Genomic DNA, 14,164 nt, shown 5'->3' with positions numbered 1-14,164 from the left:
GCCGGCGCCGGAGTCGGGGGCGAGCGCCGGGGCCAGGTCGGGCGCGGCGGTGCGACGGGGGAGAGTGGGGATTTAGGGGGGGGGGGAAGGCGGGATGAAGCAGGGCGGGTGAGAATTTTGGGTTAAGTGGACGTAGCAGTAGCGCATTTGGACAAAACGCGCTGCTACTACCTTCAGTAGCTGTAGCGCTTTATACGAAATTCGCTTCTACTAACTTCAGTATCTGTAGCGGTTTAGGCAAAACGTGCTGCTACTACCTTCGCTACTGCCAGTTTTCCCTTTTCTTTTCCTTTATTTTATCCCACTTTTATTTCCCGAGGGCAGTGAACGAAGGGAGGGCGATATATATTGCATCATTTGATGGTTAAATATGTATGCAAAATAGGAACATATATATTACACATCATTGGACCCATGCATAATAATGGCTAAGTGTGTATACAAAATAGGAACATATATATATTACATCATTTGACCGATAACATAAGTTTCCTCAGTGCCGACGTTTTCGTTTTCGAGTCAGCTTCTTTCTCTTCTTGTTCGTCGAAGAATAATTGAGCCCCTCATTGTGACTTTGCCTTTTTCATGGAGTACGATTTTTCTTAGGTAATGTAGTATTGATTCTTCTTTTGACGTATACTTCATCATCATCGTCATCTTCCCTCATTGGGTTGCCGTACTGATCATAGTCTTCCTCGTTGGCGACTCCATCCATTCCAATGATGTTCCTTTTGCCTCTCCTCAGGACAACACGGCTGGGATTGCGCGGGTCAGTTATGAAGAAGCATTGTGTCACGTGCTTAGCGTGTGTCCATGGCTCGTTTTTTGCGATAGCGTTCACGGTAGCGCTCTTGGCGTCGGGTATAGTCATGGTAGTGAAAATCCGGCTTTCTCTTTCGATATTCTTAGCCCATCTGACACGGAACATCATCGTGTTGTGCAGTCCAGAGTAGTTAAGCTCCCAGATCTCCTCGACCCTTCCATAAAATCGTTCAGTTGCACCGTTGTCGCTGCCGGTCATGCATTCCATCGTCACCCCTGAGTTCTGATCATCACTGTCCATATCTTTGGCCTCCGTGTAGAACGTGTATCCGTTGATATCATATGCCTGATAGGTTACGAGGTTGGGCGAGGGGCCATGTGCTAAGGCGTATATGAGCAATCCGTCCTTAGAGCCCTCCTCCGGAGGATTAGCAATAATATGCTCTTTGAACCAATGCAGGAAAGTGGAGTTGTGCTCTCTAGTAACTTCGGCGTCCGTCCTGCATACCCCCCGGTCATGATACTTCTTTGCGATAATTTCTTTGTGCAGTGCCACGAAAGGATCTACCTCGTCTAGGTGTTGTAGCACTACCAAGTTTGCTCTGTCAAAGTCGCTGCGTCGATCTGAGTATGCCATGTGCAGTTCCCTGCGACCGTTGCAGTGACCATCTCCTTCGAGCCTCCCATCGTGCTTGTTAACGGGCAAACCAACACTAACACCAGGCGGCTGGTCTGCGCCATATAGAAAATTCTCACAGAAAGAGATGCACTCTTGTGCCAAATAGCCCTGGACGATGCTTCCATCCGGATGGGACATGTTACGAACGAATCCTTTGATGATCCCATTCGTCCTCTCAAATGGCATCATGTTGTGCAGGAATGACGGCCCCATGTCTATTATGTCATCCACAATATGGACACACAGATGCACCATCACGTCAAAGAACGCGGGCGGGAAGTACATCTCAAGCTCATTCAGTATCACAACGATCTCTTCCTGTAGCCTTTGGAGCTGCTTCACACTGATCGACTTTCGAGAGATGACGTCGAAAAATTTGCAGAGACCAATAAGCGTGTCACGGACGTGCTTGTCCATTATCCCTCTAAGGGCAACAGGTAGTATCTGCGTCATCATCACATGACAGTCATGAGACTTCATCCCGCTGAACCTTTTCTTGTCCGTGTCTAGATATCTGCTTATCTTGCCACAGTAACCGGAACTAACTTTGACTCCGGTAAGGCACTTAAAGAAGGCATTGATCTCAGCCTGACTTAAGGTGAAGCAAGAAGGGGGGCAATAATCCTATTTCTTTATTTTCTTGCCCTTCTTCTCCCGTGCCTCTGTCTCCGTCTCTGTCTCGTCTGACATTTTACGGGGCGGCATGTGCATATCTTCCCTAATCTTCAAATCTTGCAAGTCTTTTCTTGCCTTCAGCCCATCCTTGGTCTTATCCGGCATGTTCACCAGTGTTGCGAGCAAGCTCTCAAGGACATTCTTACAGATATGCATTTGATCAAGGCAATGAGGTGTATCGAGTTTGTGCCAGTACTCCAAGTCCCAGAACACAGACCTCGTCTTCCATACCTTCAGCAGCGGCTCCGGCGCCTTTCTCGTCGTCTTTCCCGGCGCGGGGCACTCCTTCCAGTTTTTCAACAGCTCATCGATTTCGGCACCGCTCCGCTTACGTGGAGGTCCTCGATGCTCAGCGTGACCATTGAATAGATCTCCACAGTTTCTCCACGGGTCGTCCTGTTCAAGCCATCTTCGATGCCCCATGTACACGATTTTCTCAGACCCACCATCTTTCCTTGACGTTAGCTGCTGAGACGTCGTATCATCCATGCACCACGTGCATCCGCAATATCCATGGCACACCTGGCCTGCCACATATCCGTAACCGAGATAGTCCTGCACTGTCGTGATCAACGCGGCTCTCATGTTGAAATACTCACCTTTGCTGGCGTCCCATGTCTTGGCCGGTGTTTTCCATAACGTGTCTAACTCCTCTTGAAGTAGCCCCAGATACAAATTAATATTATTTCCTGGTTGTTTCGGCCCTTGAATAAGCATGCTCATGTGAATGTACTTCGATTTCATGCACAACCAGGGGGGAGGTTGTACATCCATACAAACACGGTCCATGTGCTATGGTTGGTGTTCTGGTTGCCAAACGGATTCATGCCATCGGTACACGCGCCGAGCACGATGTTCCTTGAATCACATTCAAAATACCGATAGAAGCTGTTCAACGCTCTCCACTGGCTTCCATCCTTCACGTGTCTCAGCTTCGGATCATCTCCATCGTCGGGCTTCTTCCTCTTTGCGTGCCAGCGCATTAGCTTTGCTTCCTTGGGATCTACAAAATACCTCTGGAGACGGGGAGTGATCGGTAAGTACCATACAACTTTCTGGGGACATTTCTTCCCGGCCTTCTTGTATCGAGAAGCATTGCACACCGGACAGCTTGTTTTTTCCGCGTGCTCCTTCCGATAAATTATGCAATCGTTGATGCATGCATGGTATCTAACGTGTGGCAGATCAAGAGGGCACACGATCTTCTTGGCCTCATCAACACTAGCAGGACATAGATTACCCGCGGGAAGAACATCCTTTAGGTACTTGAGATGCTCATCGAGGCTAGTGTCGGTCCATTTGTTTTTAGCCTTCGTCTTCAGGAGTTGGAGCGTGAAACTCAAGCGGGTCACCTCAGGATTGCAACCATCATACAATGGAGTGTTCGAGTCTACCACCAGTTGCTCCAGCTTAGCCTCCTCTCTAGAAGCAGCTCTCTCAGTACTCGTCTCCTTGCGAAGCAATGCTTGAACATGAGGGCCCCGCACGATTGAACTTAGTACTGACGAACTCTGCTGCGTGGAGTCCATGTCATTCTCTCCGCCGCCATGTCCGGCCCCTTCTCCTCCGCCATGTCCGGCCCCTTCTCCGCCGCCATGTCCGGCCTCTTCCCCACCGCCATTATCGATCATCTCTTCGTCTTGCCCCGTGTCATCATTGCCTGCCCCGCCGGCATCCTCAACATCGTCATCTTCATCTTCAATTATCCACCGAGTATAGCCATCCATGAAACCAGTCATGAGCAGGTGCGCTTCGACACGACCATCGTCATGGGGGTCGAGCCAAACTATTCCTTTGCATTTTCGACACGGACATAAAACCTCTGTCCGGTTATTTTCTTTCATGTCCTGCACCGCCGACCGCAACCACCTGTCCACCATCGTTCCACTGACCATCGTCAACTCTGCACGGTAATAATAAACAAATTGATTATAAAAATGCATGCATGCATCAAAGTCATACAAAAATTTGGCATGAACTTCCCTAAAAATAGGACATATATGGATCTAGAGTTTGCCCGGAATTCGCCGAAACAGAAATAAATCGACATTTCGGCAAAACATAGGGAACTCAAAAGCACAATTTGGCGTGCCACACACACAATTTCCACAAACATATCACACACACATAAACATATTTCCATTTTGCAAAAGCATGAAATTTTCATCACCTCTATCTCGATCGAGATCGAGCACACGGTGGAGATGATGTTGTAGGGAGATCAAAAGTGCACAAAGCTCTTCTTGACAAAGATAGATCTAGTTAGGGGGCAAATAGGTCACTTAACTAAATCCTACATCTACCTAGCTACCTAATTTGGGAGGAGACAACTTCAACTAGTGGAGGGGAAAGGAAAAAGAGAAAGGAGATGCATTAATGAAGGTGGTGTAGTTAGGTAGGAGTAATGAAGGGAGAGAAAGGTGGATAGAAGAGAAAGAGTAATGGGGGAGAAGTATTGAGGAAGAAGAAGAGTGAGAGTGGGAGCATGTGAGGGAGGTAGGGGGAAGGGAAGAGAGGAGGGGGAGGGGAGGCACGGGTGGGGAAAGGTGGTGGGTTGGTGCGGGTTAGCAGTAGTGTGGGAGCAGAAACGCGCTGCTGATAAAGAATTACCAGCAGCGCGCTTTGGGCCACGACGCTACTGCTAACAGTGACAAAAAAGTGTGCCAATTTGAAATGTAGCAGCAGCGATCTCAGTAAAAGCGCGCTACTACTACATCCGTAACAGTAGCGCGGTTCGGGCCACCGCGCTACTGCTAAATGGAGCTAGGTGAACACCGCCGGTCGATATTTGTAGCAGCGCGGTTTACACAGAGCGCACTACTGCTAAAAACTTATCAGCAACGAGTTTCCCGCACACGCGCTACTACTAATTAGCAGCAATGCTCCTTTTTGAGCCGCGCTGCTGCTAAGATTCTATGTATAGGCTTTTCCCTAGTAGTGGTCGTTCACAACCATATTCAACGAGCTTCCTCGGTACAGGGGGTCACTCCCTGGCCGTGCTCCCAACCTGAACCGCAACAGGGAGAGAGGCCACGCCCTGCTCTATGCCGATTACTTTGCCAACACCCCGCTCTTCAAGCCGGATAAATTTCGTCGCTGTTTTCGTATGGCAAGGCATGTGTTCAATCGTATCCGAGAGGGAGTGGTTGCTCATGACCCATACTTCGAGTGCAAGACGGATGCCCTTGGCAAGCTTGGATTCTCCTCTTACCAGAAATGCACCACGGCCATCCGCATGCTTGCATGTGGAATTCCAGGCGATCTGGTGGATGAGTATGTGCGTATGAGTGAGACAACATGTCTGATTTCAATGTACAAGTTTTGCCAGGCTGTGATCGAGGTGTTTGGCCCAGAGTACTTGAGGCAGCCAATTGCCGCTGATACAGAGAGATTGTTGGCGACCAACGCAGCTAGAGGCTTTCCAGGCATGCTTGGCAGCATAGATTGTATGCATTGGGAGTGGAAGAACTGTCCATTTGCTTGGCAGGGCCAATACAAGGGGCATGTTAACGGGTGCACTGTCATATTAGAAGCGGTGACATCGCAAGATCTTTGGATATGGCATTCTTTCTTCGACATGGCAGGTTCTCACAATGATATCAACGTGCTGCAGCGCTCTCCAGTCTTCGCGAGGCTTGCAGAAGGCCACTCCCCACCTTTCAACTTTAAGATCAACGGCCACCATTACAACAAGGGATACTATCTAGCAGATGGTATATATCCTCAGTGGTCAACTTTTGTGAAGACAATCTCGAAACCCCAAGGTGAAAGAGGTTTGCCCAAATGCAAGAGAGTGTTAGAAAGGATGTGGAACGTGCTTTTGGTGTGCTTCAATCCCGGTGGGGTATCGTTCGAAACCCTGCACTGTCATGGGATAAAAGGAAGCTTTGGGAGGTGATGACTGCTTGTGTGATCATGCACAACATGATCATCGAGGACGAGCGTGATGAGAGTATCTTCGACCAAGGATTTGATTATCAAGGTGAAAATATTGAGCCCCTGCACCAAGACCCGACCACATTTGAACAGTTTGCCCAATTCCACCGTGAGATGCGTGATTGGCACACTCATTTGAATCTTCAAAATGACTTGGTTAAGCACGTCTGGGATCACATTGGCAACCAATAGGTGTAAAACTATTTTATGTTCAATCAAGACAATTTCGATTTGGTTGGAAAACTATTTTATTAAAGACAATTTCAATTGGGTTGTAAAACTATTTTAATTTTCAGACAAATATTTGAGTTGGAAACTAGTTTTGATGCAAATTAGGGCATTTTTGGCCCTGACGGACAGGATGGGGCAAATGGATGCGGCCGCGCGCTGTACGTACGGCCACCGCATCCCAGGATAGGCCCGGACACGACCCCAAATCTATACTCAAACGGACAAAAACCGGACAAAACGGACATCCGTTTGAGGTCACGCGGTGGAGTTGGTCTTATATCGGTCGGTCCCTCGACAGGCATTTTCGAGGGTTTGGTACACCACTTTTGTGCTCCCAAATTGCAATAGCCCTTCGTTGGCACCGGAAGCAGCTACAGCAACCTTCACGAGGACCACTGGACCAGTTCCACGCAAGCGTCCCTCGTCCTCGCCCCCGGGCGCCGCAACGCTGCCACGCGCACGTGTCGCGCGGCGACTGGCTCCCTCCCCAGCATCCCATTCCCTCTCTGGCTCAGCCTCACATGGAGTCTCGCCTCACATGCCATTAAACTTGGCCACCCCGGCCGGTGCCCTCCCCTATTAAATCCGCGGCCTCGCCACTCCACTGCAGCAGCAGTCCAGCGCCCGAACCGCCGCACACACACAGCGCCAACCAACTAAACCGCCACCCATCAACACCGGGGAAGCAATGGCGTCGCCGGCGAAGGCAATGGTGGCAGCCGCGGCAATGCTGCTGCTCCTGTCGACGGCGACCGTGGCCCAGCACAACTACGGCGACGCGCTCCACAAGAGCATCCTCTTCTTCGAGGGCCAGCGGTCCGGCCGCCTCCCGCCCGACCAGCGCGTCCGCTGGCGCCGCGACTCGGCGCTCAACGACGGCGCGACCGCCGGGGTGAGACCAATGACCTCACCATCTCCTCTTCCTCTGCCCTGCTATGCATTGGTCGTTGGTTTGAGTAAGACGTGGTGTTGTGCGCAGGTGGACCTGACGGGCGGGTACTACGACGCGGGCGACAACGTCAAGTTCGGGTTCCCGATGGCGTTCACGGCGACGCTCATGTCGTGGGGGCTCATCGACTTCGGCAAGAACTTCGGGTCGCACGGCGGGGAGGCCCGGGCGGCGGTGCGGTGGGCGACGGACTACCTGATGAAGGCGACGGCGACGCCCAACACGGTGTACGTGCAGGTGGGGGACGCCTTCCGCGACCACTCGTGCTGGGAGCGGCCCGAGGACATGGACACCCCGCGCACCGTCTACAAGGTGGACCCCCAGCACCCGGGGTCCGACGTCGCCGCTGAGACCGCCGCCGCCCTCGCCGCCGGCTCCATCGTCTTCCGCGAGGCCGACCCCGCCTACTCCAAGCGCCTCCTCGACCGCGCCATCTCCGTAAGATATCCACTCACGCCCCCATTTTCCGTTCGCTCGTAAATAAAAGTGCATTAAAGCCGGTGTTTGTGTTATTTTTGTGTTATTTAAAAGTGGCAGCAGCCCGAGCAGATGGACTGAGCTTGGCTCGTGTGTTTGTGTTATTTTTGGGTGGTGTTGGAAGGTGTTTGAGTTCGCGGACAAGTACCGTGGGGCGTACAGCAGCAGCCTGTACTCGGCGGTGTGCCCCTGCTACTGCGACTACGACGGGTACCAGGACGAGCTGCTGTGGGGGGCGGCGTGGCTGCACAAGGCCTCCCGCCAGCGGGTGTACCGCGACTACATCAAGAAGAACGAGGTGGCGCTCGGCGCCAGCGACTCCATCAACGAGTTCGGCTGGGACAACAAGCACGCCGGCATCAACATCCTCATCTCCAAGGTAATCCTCATTTCTGCTACTACTCTACTACTACCACTGTACTTGGAGATTACATGCATGTTCCTGTTGACTAGAGTAGGGTAGCGCTCCACTACCACCACTGTACGTACTTCGTCTAACACAGACTACACAGTAGGCGTACTTGACTGCATTGCTATACTGGCCTATGGTATAGAGTGTGAAGTAGACATGTACTCTAGGGCAGTGCGTCGACGCAGGGATGCCTGACCCTGTTTTGGCCGCTTCTCGTGTGTCATTGCGGGATTCTCCCTGTTCGTGTTCTGCTCGGTTTGCCTACACACAAGAGCAACGACGACGCTAGTCTCTAGTTGCCCTGCGGCGCGCACATGCGCCCGGCTTCCCGCCCTTTTTGTTACCTGTGCTAGTTTTTCTTTTCATTTCGGTGGCCGCAGCGAGCAATGGCAGTCTGTGCATGCCATCCTCACAATTAGTGACTACTTTAAACCAGAGGAGTTCTCTGTGCTAGGAGAGCAGGGCACTCTGCTCGCGTAGCAAAGCAAAGGTCATGCATGGGCTGGAAGGCCGGCCATGGGGGGAACTTTGCACGCGGGCTCTGCACTTTTGCTCGGTCAGACAGACATGTGGGGCTGGGTTCGCTAGGCCGGGCCCAAAAGCAAAATTTAAAGGATAAGGAAAAGGCCGGCTCGATATCATGCCACTAGTGCGTTAGAGGCTATGCCAGCAAGCGTCGCGTCTCACGTCTCCATCATCCTCACCAGATATTCCTTTGAACGTGCACGCCGTGTTGGGTGCATTCTCTTGGTCTGGATTAACTGTCAGAGGAACAATTGTTCCAAGAACAGCATAACAAAACCCAGCAGATCATGTGATGTGCATTACCCTTGGTGATTAGGCAATGAGATCGGACATATGTTCGGATTGAGCATATGCCTTTGTTCTCTCCATTGTAGCTTATGGTGCATCAATGCCTGTTTGGCGGATCAGCATGTGAGCTGACACGATTCTGGGCCGACTAATCGGGCATTCTGCACTTTCTGGCTGCCTTGGGTGTCATGTGGCACTCCACATGGCCGTGTGATAGGTGATGGCTACTCACACCGTGGCAGAGTGTGCTCATCACATATTCACATGCCTGGCTGTACAGTTTGGCGCAGCATGTGTGCATTATTGGGCCCGCGCCTCATTGGAACGTATCCTAGATTCGCACCGCACGTTGCCGGACCTTGGTTGGGGCCAGATTCTATCTGGATAGGTTAATCAAACGTAATACTACCCTATATTTTATCAGCGCTGCCAGTGATGATAGGCTGGTTAGTTTTTTTTTTGAGTAATTGATAGGCTGGTTAGTGGATCAAAGCAGGCAGGCAGGCAGGCAAGCATGTTTGTCTCAGCCGTCAGTAACACTGGCCCGGCCCGGTCTGGTCTACCCATGGGGTCATGTGCCCTGCTGTAAAACTGGCGAACAGGGGGGATCGGGCAGTGCGCTGTGGGCGACTTTTCAGTGGTGTGCTCACGGGTCTCGATCGTCGCGGGGTGCCAAAACCACTGTCATTTTTTCACTTATAATACTACTGATGAAGTGTTGGGTTAATTAGTGTGGTCACTGATAGTGGGACCTGCTGTGCTGCAGGAGGTGCTGATGGGCAAGGACTCGTTCTTCAAGTCGTTCCAGGTGAACGCCGACAACTTCATCTGCACCCTCCTCCCGGGCATCTCCAACCATCCCCAGATCGAGTACTCACCAGGTGAACCAGCCATTGCTAATCTGTAGCCTATCAATTTCCACAAAATTTAGCTCGATGTATATTTCTGAACTCGATCTTTTCTGAATACCAACGCAGGTGGCCTGCTGTTCAAGGTGGGCAACAGCAACATGCAGCACGTGACGTCGCTGTCGTTCCTCCTGCTCGCCTACGCCAACTACGCCAGCCACGCCAACGTGCGGGTGCCGTGCGGCGGCTCCTCCGCCTCGCCGGTCGTGCTCCGCCGCGTCGCCAAGCGCCAGGTTCGTCGCCGCGGAACCCGCCGCCGTGTTTCCCTGCCCGAAACGCGCCGCCTCCACCGCGAAAGCAAACTGACTGACGCGCCCTCCCGGTTTGTTTCCTCTGCCAGGTGGACTACATCCTGGGCGACAACCCGCTGCGCATGTCGTACATGGTGGGGTACGGGGAGCGGTTCCCGCGGCGCATCCACCACCGCGGGAGCTCGCTGCCGTCGGTGTCGGCGCACCCAGCCCGGATCGGCTGCAAGGCCGGGACGGCCTACTACGGCAGCAGCGCGCCCAACCCGAACCTGCTCGTGGGCGCCGTGGTGGGCGGGCCCAGCAACACCAGCGACAACTTCCCCGACGCGCGGGCCGTCTTCCAGCAGTCCGAGCCCACCACCTACATCAACGCCCCGCTGCTGGGCCTCCTCGCCTACTTCTCCGCCCACCCAAACCTGCCCCAGTCCGATGGCACCGACTGAAGAAATGTGGTTGAAGTGGCCTCTTTAGCTGTGGTGGGCCGAAGAAGGAGGCCTGGTTGGTGGTCCTTGTTTTGTATGGGCTGCAGTGGGCTGATTCGTCCTGTTGCTTTGCTGCCCCTGTATTGTTATTTCTATATTTCTACGTGTAACGGATGCCGCTCCTTTCCTGTAAAAAATGGCAGGAAAAGGATCGGTCGTGCCAAGACAAGTAATCTATATCTATCTACTACTATATGATCATGGTTCTACTGTCACACAAAAAATACTACTATATCATCATCATCCTAGGTTTAGCATCGCATTAACTACTTTCAGCCTTTGCTAATGGCCGCCTTCTTCTTGTTGAGAAGTCAATGTCATCGCTTCACAGTAAAACAACCAATCACAAGAAAGTTGTGGACACCGCACACAACGGTGGAAACTCCAAGGTCAACCCCCTTAATGAAACATTAGATGCAACATTGCTTAGAGAACACAACTCCTTTTTAGGTAGTATGATGAAGCCAAAGAAGAATCGGCGGCAACTCTACTTGAACATTCCAAGCTTTGAACTGCCAGAGCGGCCATCCAATTTAAGCTTCAGGTTAAACATGTGTTACCTCGTCCGTTGGTAGACATGTCATGTGCAGCAGTGCAGGTGCCGCGTCTTTTTCTGGCCTCTGGGCCCTTGCTGGAATCTGAAGCTTTGCTTCAAACCGGAAGCAACTCGGTGTACATCTCCTCCTCATCATTCTGCTGCTGCGTGGGGGCAGCAGAGCAGGCATGGCGCGCGCATGCCCGATGCGGCACAGATCGCCGCAAACTTGACTCCGAGAGCGAGCGATGAGGACGAACCCATGCGGCGGATCGCGTCGACCGCCGTGCAAAGGTTCGTTCGATGGCGTCGGGGTTTCGTGTCTGCTCTCGGCAGGTCAGCTGGCACTCGAATCGCCGGGCGACGTGGCGTATCTTCCGTCCGTGCGATGGGATCTGGCCGCGTGCAGTGCACGAACAGGGAAGAAAATGCCACGGCGCCGCGCCTGTACTGGTGATACACTTACTGCTGCGAATCCGCGGTGCATGCATGCACGGCAGCACGAAATAGTACAGATAAATACTAGTACAAGAGACTTTACTTTCTCTACTGTAGCTTTGCGTAAAATTCTCTTATTGCTTTTGATATTTACAGGAGTACATGAGATAAAAACTGACGGGTGTAACAACAAGTCAACAAGAGGAGAAGAGAACATAGTTTTGTCACTTTTGTTGCACTGCCTCCGATTCTTTTCGATAGTAAAGTAGAGCAAAAGGAGAAAGAAAAGAGAAGAGGCGAAGCATCGGACGAAGAATTTTGTACTGGGCCAGAGGGACCGAACAACAACAATGATTATTTATAACGAGGAAAGGAGAAATGAAGCGGCAGAGAGAATCCGTTCCGTGGGATGAAGAAAAGAATCATGCCGCATTCAGTCCGCTTTCACGCACACCACGTAAGCGCCCCTCGGGAATGAGTTAATTGCGGGGTGCTGCCACTACCCTGCGCCGCCGCTGCAGATGCCGGTGAGCAGCACCGGGAGCCTGGCCAGCGACGAGGACGTGGACGAGCCTTCCGCCGCCCGCTGCAGCCGCCACCTCCCGCGCTCCTCCGGCGGGGCGGCGCGCTGCTGTGGCGGGCGCACCCTCCCGTCCTCGAACAGCGGCGTCGCCGCCACCGAAGGCGCCTCCGGCTCCTGCGGGCCGCCGCCGCCGCACAGGAAGTCGGCGCCGGCGTGCTGCCGCTCCATGTCCAGGAACTCGCCCAGCCTCGTCGGCGGCCCGCTGGCGTCGTCGCGGCACAGCCGCCACCAGCTCCCGCCCCGCCGCCGTCTCCTCCGTCGCCACCCGCCCGCGCGCCGCCCCTCCTGCCCCTCCGTTGCCGCAAGCGTCGGCCTCTCGCTCTCCTGCCCTGGTGCCGCCCGAGTCAGCCGCCGCTGGACACCGGCGCCGCCGAACGAAGACACGCCCATCAGCGTCCCCAGCGTCGTGCTCCGGTCAGGGAAGAAAGAGCCCGTCGACTGCCAACAGATCAAAGCCGACAACTCCGTCAGCGCACGCAAGAAAACGACGCAAATGCAACGAACCGCACCCAGCCAAGAAATTGGATAACTACCTCGGTGTCCAGATCGGAGGAGGACGGTGAGGAGTCGCCGGAGGGGGAGTACGGTATCGTGTCGTCGTCGAGGTCCATTGCTCGCTCCGGCGGAAAGGGGACGAGGCGAGGGGTGGTGGTGAATGGTGAGGGTTGGAGGAGGAAGACGAAGGGTTTATAAGCAGTTGTGGCTTGGCCGGGGGCAGTTGATCGGGGTTGGGGGTGTGTGGGCGTGCCGTGACGGCGACGTGGTTACGGAGTAAGGACCCAGTGCCGGTGCGGTGGTGGCTCCCTGCACTTGTCGGCGTTTGGTAACTTCTATGACTCCACAGCGCAAGTGCACGACTCGACTGTGCGCGCATATGCTCCATCAAGCCTAGGAGCATGTACATTATGCAGCCCGTGATCGATCATCGATCGATGCTCCCTTGGAACATTTGGATCTCTTCTTCTAGGAAGGGTCTTGTATCACGAAACCACCAGCTACTATAAAGTGTAAATTTTGCATGAAGTTCGTGTAAAATTTGCACAGAGCTTCCAGCATTTTAAATGGGTGATGGGTCTACAACTTGATCTGAATAAGCCTGTGGTTGACTGATAAGTGACATCAGAATGTTCCGTTTGACTAGTCGCCCTAGCAGTACAATTACGCCACTATTGGGACAACAACTAGGTTTTCAATAGGTGAACAATGGATTGAACTGAATGCACTGTTTGCTCACTGTGAGATGCTCCATTTCCAACTTTGCCGTAGGCTGAAAAAGTAGAAGATAGCCCTGATGATTTGAGTTTAGTCCTGCTTTTTGTGATCAGTCATTGTCTAGTTGTCTCTTCTTTGGTGAAGATTAGCAATGTCGAGGCTTTTAGATCCAATCAGCCGATTGATTGACTTGGAATGAATTCCGGGGTTGGATTTTTCAGCTCCAATCGGATTGTCCCCATGCCCCACAAAAATGCGCCGTTCTGCCCATATCCCTGTCCCTATCCTATTGTTCATCGGCTGCGTGGCGAATCTAGCTTTGTTTCCTCATGAACTACATATTTTACTCCTACTCCCCACCCCACCCACTACGTACTGTCTTGATTTTATAGATGCAAGAGTATCTTTTTTCTAAGATTTTATAGATGCAAGAGTATCTTTTTTCTAAGTACTTTCAAACTTAAATGACTTGATTTTTTCCAATGTTATGGGAAAAAAAGATGAACAGGATTTGAGTCAATGTAATCTTCTCTTTTTGCTAGCTAGTAGTACCATGTAATCTTTTTTTCACATAAAAAAATGAACAACATTTTCAAACGGTTTTTCTACGTGGTCCGAAGTTGGAGGAAGAGATGAAGTGTGAACTAGCTAGCAGAGAAGGAGTGGAGGAGGACATCATTTACTATCACTATAAAAAAAAGAGAGGGCAGATCGAAACAATATCACCCATCGATCATCAAGATCTAATGGCCTTTAATCATTCTGTGTTTAACGCTACCAACCACGCAACAAGCCAAATTGATCGCTAATCGCCCCGCACT

The 14,164-nt window shown here is 52.2% G+C and overlaps 2 protein-coding genes across 3 annotated transcripts; one reads left to right on the top strand and one right to left on the bottom strand.

The window, feature by feature from the left end:
* Positions 1 to 6,857: 6,857 nt before the first annotated feature.
* Positions 6,858 to 10,776, top strand: LOC119340620 (endoglucanase 17-like). 2 transcript variants are annotated; one of them, XM_037612540.1, is made up of 6 exons: positions 6,859 to 7,175; positions 7,263 to 7,670; positions 7,834 to 8,088; positions 9,701 to 9,815; positions 9,912 to 10,075; positions 10,183 to 10,776. In XM_037612540.1, the coding sequence occupies exons 1-6, from the start codon at positions 6,972 to 6,974 to the stop codon at positions 10,534 to 10,536; spliced, it is 1,500 nt and encodes a 499-aa protein (XP_037468437.1). In that variant the 5' UTR covers positions 6,859 to 6,971; the 3' UTR covers positions 10,537 to 10,776. The 2 variants fall into 2 exon arrangements, with proteins under 2 accessions (XP_037468436.1, XP_037468437.1); XM_037612539.1 differs by having other exon boundaries at positions 6,858 to 7,670.
* Positions 10,777 to 11,585: 809 nt separating this feature from the next.
* Positions 11,586 to 13,141, bottom strand: LOC119339489 (uncharacterized protein At3g17950-like). Its single transcript, XM_037611528.1, has 2 exons — positions 12,665 to 13,141; positions 11,586 to 12,569 (listed from the first exon to the last, which is right to left on the bottom strand). The coding sequence occupies exons 1-2, from the start codon at positions 12,740 to 12,742 to the stop codon at positions 12,048 to 12,050; spliced, it is 600 nt and encodes a 199-aa protein (XP_037467425.1). The 5' UTR covers positions 12,743 to 13,141; the 3' UTR covers positions 11,586 to 12,047.
* Between the last annotated feature and the right edge of the window lie 1,023 nt (positions 13,142 to 14,164).

The sequence above is a fragment of the Triticum dicoccoides genome, chromosome 7B (genome assembly GCF_002162155.2).
Source record: "Triticum dicoccoides isolate Atlit2015 ecotype Zavitan chromosome 7B, WEW_v2.0, whole genome shotgun sequence".
Classification (NCBI taxonomy): domain Eukaryota; kingdom Viridiplantae; phylum Streptophyta; class Magnoliopsida; order Poales; family Poaceae; genus Triticum; species Triticum dicoccoides.
The sequence above is the reverse complement of the archived record's forward strand: the minus strand, read 5'-3'. Positions and strand labels throughout refer to the sequence as shown.

Bases quoted from the DNA above. Each gene is read 5' to 3' on its own strand.
- LOC119340620 (XM_037612539.1), top strand. From the start codon at position 6,972: ATGGCGTCGCCGGCGAAGGCAATGGTGGCAGCCGCGGCAATGCTGCTG. The intron at 8,089-9,700 runs GTAATCCTCATT...GCTGTGCTGCAG, and splicing joins TCAACATCCTCATCTCCAAG to GAGGTGCTGATGGGCAAGGA. The intron at 10,076-10,182 runs GTTCGTCGCCGC...TTCCTCTGCCAG, and splicing joins GCCGCGTCGCCAAGCGCCAG to GTGGACTACATCCTGGGCGA.
- LOC119339489 (XM_037611528.1), bottom strand. From the start codon at position 12,742: ATGGACCTCGACGACGACACGATACCGTACTCCCCCTCCGGCGACTCC. The intron at 12,570-12,664 runs GTAGTTATCCAA...ATCTGTTGGCAG, and splicing joins CCTCCGATCTGGACACCGAG to TCGACGGGCTCTTTCTTCCC.